Here is a 7,599-nt window from a genome sequence, read left to right on the forward strand (position 1 = left end):
CGAATTACTCTATTCTATGAGTCCCCCTTGGCTATATTGGCAATTCTTATGGCTGAAACATTTGTGGAGAAGATAAAACACCAGTCAAAGAAAAGCTTTTAGAAGTGGGTCATGTCTGCTTTTGTTAAGTTGAAAAGATAGCCTAATATATAAACGCTTTGAAAGTTGATTAATTCTACTTATTAATTGAAAGACCTTTCATAACCCTAAATTCGTACACGGTTGATTTGAGGAAGTTCATCTATAAGAGAACAAATATCAGTAGTCTAATTGACGAACACACTAAACAAAAGGGAGGGTGTCTACCAAAAGGCCTCTGATGTATAGGTCAGACAAGTAGTAGAGAGAAAAAAGAGTTATAAGTAATAAGTGGCGATTATTGTTCTCTTATTAACTTGGTTATTTTATAATAAAAAAACCCTAGTGACAGCGGAGAGGGGAGGCTGCAGAGCATACTATTACTAGGTAATCTTTGATAATGTAGGCGCAGTACTGCCAGCTAGTAGTCCTAAAGCTCCACGTTGGCAAGAGCACAAGTGCACCGACACTCAAGGGGAGACTCCGGAGATTTGGTACCCTGCCATCGTTGTTCAAGGTACGGCCCGATGGCAAGACTTATTATGAGTGGCCTGGACATCCCATGTCTGTTAATGGCATAAAAGTCCAGTTACTTTATTAGGGCAGACTACGTCTTATTCATTCAACGTATTTTGTGGTCTACGCAAGATGACAAGGATAAAACCCTCATGTTGAGCCCACATATCTTTCTTATATTGGATGTGGTTGTTATATGTCTCCACAAAAAATAAATATATAGTTGTTCTACCGTCGGAAAGGAAACCTAATTTTTTTTTTCCTTAGTCAAAACCATCATGGATTAATATACCACAGTATTGGATGAGATGGAAAAAGATATAGATATATAGGAATTATTGGTGATCATCGTCACATTCTAAAAGCTTTTCTTTGACTATAGTCTAAAAGCTATAAAGCTTCCTCAACTTGAGTATGAGTTTTTCCCCTCAAACAACATACAAAATATGGTGCAATTTGGCGCCATCGGTATATAAAGATTCCATGTTCAACGTCAAAAATAAAACGCATGGTATGATGCAGATATAGGTTTCCCATACCTGTAGCCATGGTAAAGATAAAAAATAAAAACAAAATAAAATGGAAGGACATTAAAGAGCAAATCTATTGTCCAAAGGCTTACCAAATACGTTTTCTTTTTATTCTAAGCTGAAAATAGATATTGTCTGCTAGCGTAGCTAGGGTTAGACATAAAAGCCTCACTCTTGCCCTACGCATGCATGGCCGGAAAAAGCAGGTTGTTTTTTAGCGCAAGAACAGTTCCTAATAAAAACGCAGATATGAACCAATTAACAACCCTAGAGCCTAGAGGTAGAAGACAAAGATTGCACTTGGTTTTCAGTACTCATTCAGTGTTTGGGGCCTCAAAGTCAGAGGAGCACTAAATTTACTGACAAAATTGCATGCTAATTGGCATCTGATTCCAGCATTGCTTGTTTGGTTTCAGCACCAGATGCTATATACTGTCAAACAAGTGTACTGACATTGTATATATTTTGATTCTATTGTCGTATTTGTTATGGATTTCCATTTTTTGTAATTGCTCTACTACTGTGGCTTTGTTTTTTTATATATAATTCATAGGAAATCTAGTTCGATATTTTTCTGCTTGATGTGATCTTCCTCTACCCTACTACATCTCTATAATTTATGTGTGCTTATATTCTGCCCTACAAGGGTAATGACAGGGAGAGACTATCTTTTTTGGGGGGTCAAAGATAGAGAAACATTCATAAAATAAAGTCTTGACGGACAGATTATCAAAGTATGAAGTTCTAAAAAGACTAACGCATATAAAGAAAATGTCATTTATGCAAACAAAGCATGAGTAATAGTTCTTTGCTGCAACAATTGCAAAATAGTACATAAATGAAATAACATATAGGCTTTCAACCCATAAAGTAAAAAGATCCTCCGCAGGAGCTCAAACATGAGAGGCCCAAAGTTGGCTAGTAGAGAAAACCCTAGAAGCCTAGGTGGGAGATAATTCGATTATTACTTAAATGTTAATTAACATAATTATTTCTTATTGATAGCACATCATATAATTTGTAAATCGGTCTAAAAATTTGATCTAGCTAGCATTGTTCATCACAACTGATTGATGTAGATATATTATTCTTCTTTTCCTCTTTTATATTATTTTTTTCCCTTTTTAACTGAAAAAAATACACATAATACACACTCATCACATCAAGTACAAGGCCTTGATTAAAGTAAATTCGAATACATTTAATCATGGGTAAAAAAATTAATTCACATTTCATAAAAATTCAGATACTTCAGAAAGTTCAAACTTAATAATAGTGTGAAGGATTGAGCGAACGCGTGTCAGCTCAATATTGGTTGATTATACGTTTGTTAGAGTTGGTTAAGATTGGTTTAGCAAATTAGCAGTATTGTAAGAGAATATAAAACCTCTCCCATTTTTTTTTATAGGAAAACTAACAAAAGTTCTTAAAAACTTTAGTTTTAATCAAAATGACAAAATAAATGTGTAAGTAAATAGTACCAAGAGTGATTTTTTAGGCAAAAAATATTTTTAACGTTAAAAGTAAACAGTACCGGAAGTGTTTCATTACGACTCACATTTTTCATAGATTAGTCCTGGTCATTAGTTTAGACCCATTGACTTTTATGCCACCTATGCAAACTTGCCCAAGATAATTATTTCTGTAATTTCCGTTTTGCCCTAAGCTCATTAAGGTGATAAATTAATATTCCCTTCAATTTTAGGATTATTGGTGGGTTAGAGTACTGACCTAATCAATCACTTAAAATAAGGCAATTAAATTTGCTATTATATCATGCTCGTGAGTGCTATCAGTATATAATTCGCGCCTCTCTCATTTGGTAATTAAATTTCCATGATCAACTTATGCAAGAACAACCATTGCAAGTTTGCTTAGGGATATAGTGCCAAGGGAATTGAATATGAGGAACAGAGGAAGACAATGAAGATTGGTCAAAGAATTATATATGGTAATTAGATAAAATAATGGTTCGTGTTTATATGGCTTCCAACTTCAACCTTGCATCGAGGGTGATAATTGGATTCAAACCTTGTGTTTACTGTGTGCGTAGGCCAAAACGACGATTATTATAGTGACTACAACGTTTCACGGTGATAATTTTACACCAAACAAAGTTAACGGAAAGGAAAACGAAAGAGACCAATAATGATTTTCAAAAAGATTGCAACCAACCCCAAATCCAAAGCAAGAGGCTGAAGGCAGAGAATTTTTCTTCGATTTTTGCTCTAGACAGCTAGGGTTTTACTAACGATATGATAACCGTAGCATGTTAGTACACATGAAGGACATTTTTGACTTTTTACAGGCAAAATTGATCAATTAAAAGATTAATGAAGGACAGTTTTGACTTTTCACAGGCAAAATTGATCCAAACAATCCTTAAAAAGTGTGATCAAAAGTTCAACACATGTCAAAACATATCTATTGTGGCTAATTACCCCTTAAACTGTCATTAGCAAAGAACTCACTGACAGATTCACTGTTACAAACTCCAAAGCATATTATCTCATCCACCACCACTATATATGTTAGTGGAAAATCCTCTAAAGACAATTACCACTGCCATTATCTTCACCTCGGAAAGTTTGCAGAGCACCATTTTTAAAGGCTAACTATTTCATCCACTTGCTCGCAAAAGCTGGAGTTGCAACAGTGCCCAAAGCTAGTTTTATTGCACACGAGTGGTCCCTGAATTATCGAAAAAATAATCGATCCTGTGCTTCGGGTTTTTCATATTTTCCCCCATTATCTAGATGATATTCAATGTTACCCTTTGAGAGCAAATTTTGTCACAACAGAAATATTGTTGATTTATAATTGAACATGTAACGGGTCGAGTCATGAAAATAATTTTTTTACACAAAAATAATGATGTGTACGATAAACGTTACTATGACCTTCACAAAATAGAAAATTTAGTTAGCTTGAGGTCGTCTTTTTTATATTCAATTGTTCCCTTTAAGCCTTCACCACCAAAGGGTCCATGCATGGATTTGCTGGCTAGATATTCAGCTGGTGCCTCAATGGCTCTGAATATTATTTTAATTTAACCCTAATTCTCGGCCTACCAATATTTCCTTTTCAAGTTCAAAAAATTGCAATTTTATTCACAAAGTTGTAATCATTACTAATACAGCTCTCTATTGGGCGCCATGGATTAAGTCGTATGAATTGCTTGGTAAGGTTGGAACTAAGACCATAATTTACTAATAAACCGCGTGATTTAAGAACATTTTGTCCCCAAATCATAACATAAGCTCTCACCTTTTTTGTGTCCAAAGTGATCATCTTTATACAAGTAACCTCTTTGCTAGTTTATTTGTAATCTTTATACAAGTAACTAGTTTATTTGTAATCCTTATACAAGTAACCATTTGAGAGCTTTGACACAACAAAAAGCTTGCTCTTTTGTGATCTAAAGGTCACATGCTCGACTCGTGAAAACAGTCTCTTTCCAAATCAAGAGTAAGGCTGCGCACGATAGACATTCCCCACTCCATCCTTGCAAAACGAAGAGCCTTATTGGGCTAGAGTCGCTCTTATTTTTGTCTTTTGGCTTAGAGATATTTCAACCAGTATTAGAAATGAATAAATAAAAATTTACACAAATTTATAAAGAAATTTATGACATGTCAATACGCCCACTACAATAACATGTCACTGTAATAGAACGTCACAATTGATCAATATCAAACTCATAAAATCTACTTGTAGATGAGAAACAAGGTTTTTTTATTTATGATATAAGTGATATCCCACAATAAATTCATTTAACTATAGGAAGGGAAATTCAAATTTAGGTACAAATGAGAGAGCACATTGCTATAACCAATCACTTGGTTAGTCCAAGTTTACAGACCATAAACTAGTAAAGTTAATTCTGCTAAGTGTAAATTTACATGCTATAGAAACTAGTAAACTAAAACAATATAAAAAGGGTAGTGTTATATATTCACACACCTCTTTATATCTCCCGCAGACTCTTGTTAAATTTTGTTCATTAATCTTCTTCATTTCATTCGATTTGACAGCTAGAAATTGAGAGGGGTGTGTGAAATTTAAAATGAGTGTGTAGATAGCACCATTCTAAAAAAAAGCGATCAATTTAAGCAATCAAAGCCAATGAACTTGAGCACGTGCAAAAGGAATGGCGATCATAATTTCTTGTCCAACTATATATAGTTTCCTAATTATGATGATCATCGGTTAATTACCATAAGACCACTCTTCACGGAACAAAACTAGTTGTTACTATAATTATCTTTTTGGTAGGTAAAATGATGTCGATTACAATTATTGACCCTACCAATAACTTTTCACTCAAGAAAGACGTGTTTTCCATTGTAAGGTAATGAAGCAAAGCAAGTTAAAGCTCAAGTTAAACGAACCTTGCACAAAGGGCTTTCCAATTTCAAAACCTACCTTTTTTAAATTTACCCATCTTTTCACCACTTCCTTTGCACTCAAACAAAATTTCGTGCGTGAATAATTGAATCAACTGTGACGTTAAATTAAAGAAAAAATGCTTTAGAATTAAGGTGGATTATGTGATGCAACAGTGTTTGAACAAGTATATTGAAGTTGTCAAAATTCAGCTATTTCTATAATTGTGCATCCTAGTAATTTGAAGCCGGGAGTTCGATTAATGAGATTTTATTCAATCTGCTTCCGCAACAACAAAAATTTGAGAGCATGGCAAACACGCGCCGCCGTGGCACGAGTACAAAATACCCGGGAAAAAAGGTTATACACCGTTTTGAATTCGTTTATAGTACAAGTCTCTTGCTTTTTTTTTTTATTGGAATCTATAGCTAACTATAATCTATTGCTATTTAAAGTTACGGGCATCTACCGTTATACTATACAAAGAGGATACACTTTTTTTAGTTACCGTGTTTCTTACACATGCAAACTCACGCAAGTGCGTCAGAACTCCGTTAGTTGATAATCCGGCGACGGCGGCACGGACGGGGGAGACCGTAACTTTTGAAAATACTCCCTCACGCTCACTCCACCTCCAGCCGTTGCTTTCTCCGCTACATCACCATCCTCCCGCGACGGAATGCACGGTGGCCGCGAAACCTCAGTCAGCAGTTCCCACCGGACCCCGCGAAAGAACTCGTGCTCCTTGATCTCGCACGCGCCCCGGTGGTACCCTAGCCTCTTGATCGGGTCCTTGTTTAACAGCCGCTCGATCAAGTCCGTTAGCGCCGTCCGCTTCCCGATAAACTCAGGCGTCTTCGTCAGGACGTTCCCAAATGTCTCCTTCCGATTCTTCCCCTTGAACGGCGTCGTGCCGTACAACGCCTCGTAAGTTAGAATTCCGAGGGCCCACCAGTCAACGGCGAACTCGTGGCCCTCCCCGCGCACCACCTCGGGGGACACGTACTCTTCCGTTCCGACAAACGAGTTCGCGCGTTCGCCGTCCGAGAAACTCAGCTTCCGTCGACTCATCGGGCTGACTCGGGCCGACTTGGCCTTCTTCAACCCTTTCCCACTACCGCCGTTCTTGTGATTGTCGTTCATAATCGTGATCCAACGTGTCAAGTTCCGCCGGTGTTTGCGGCGAATCTCCGGGACGTCGTTTTCCGGAACGGAGTCGCTGGGCTTGGCGGTCCGGTGCTTGAGGCTAATCGAGAGGTCGAAGTCTGTGAGTGTCACGTGACCGGATTGCTGGATGAGGACATTTTCGGGCTTTAAATCTCGGTAGGCGATTCCCATGCTATGGAGGTGGTCGAGCGCGCAAACGATCTCCGCCAAGTAAAATCGGATTACGGCGGGGGAAAAAACGCGGTCGTTTTGCCGGTACCGGAGGACGTTAAGGTCGCCGCCGGAACAGTAAGGGACGGCCCATCCCATGAACTCGTCGGACTCGAAGGACCCCATGATGGAGGGTAGAAACGGGTGCGGGATCGGGGCGGATAGTCGGGTCAGGACCTGTATTTCCCAACGGGCGCGGCGCTCGGCGTCAAGCTTGGAGCGGAGCGCGGACTTGTCAACGACTTTGAGAGCGAACGGGCGGCGGGCGGAGGGATCAGATGACGGGTCGTGGACTAAGAAAACGGTGCCCATTGCTCCCTTGCCTAAGACTTTGAGGGCCCTGAGGTTTTCGAGATCGAGCTCCGGCGAGGTTTCGGTAGGTAAGGGCGAGTCGTCCATGGCTGGTTCTAGAGAGAGAGAGAGAGAGAGAGAGAGAGAGAGAGAGAGAGATGGTTGAGAGCGTTGGTTTTTGGCTTATATAAGGAGGGAAGGAGATGATGCGTGCTTCGTTTCTTTTGGTTTTGGTTTCTTTTTCTTTTTTTCTTTCGTTGTTATGCGCGTATTTTTGGGTAGTGATTGATTGGTTGATGTATCTGTGTGTATTTTTAATTTTTAGTTTTAGTTCTTTTTTGTGTTTTTCTAGTCCAGAGATTAAAATAGTATGCAGATACGGATGTAGTCAAGCTGGTTAGAGCGTAGAGTGAGATGTCTG

At 38.5% G+C, this 7,599-nt stretch overlaps 1 protein-coding gene across 1 annotated transcript; it reads right to left on the reverse strand.

The window, feature by feature from the left end:
• Nucleotides 1–5,708: 5,708 nt before the first annotated feature.
• Nucleotides 5,709–7,322, reverse strand: LOC137716037 (serine/threonine-protein kinase UCN-like). The gene has a single exon (XM_068455427.1). The coding sequence runs from the start codon at nt 7,284–7,286 to the stop codon at nt 6,054–6,056; it is 1,233 nt and encodes a 410-aa protein (XP_068311528.1). The 5' UTR covers nt 7,287–7,322; the 3' UTR covers nt 5,709–6,053.
• Nucleotides 7,323–7,599: the final 277 nt, after the last annotated feature.

Source organism: Pyrus communis, chromosome 14 (assembly GCF_963583255.1).
Source record: "Pyrus communis chromosome 14, drPyrComm1.1, whole genome shotgun sequence".
In the NCBI taxonomy this organism is placed as follows: Eukaryota; Viridiplantae; Streptophyta; class Magnoliopsida; order Rosales; family Rosaceae; genus Pyrus; species Pyrus communis.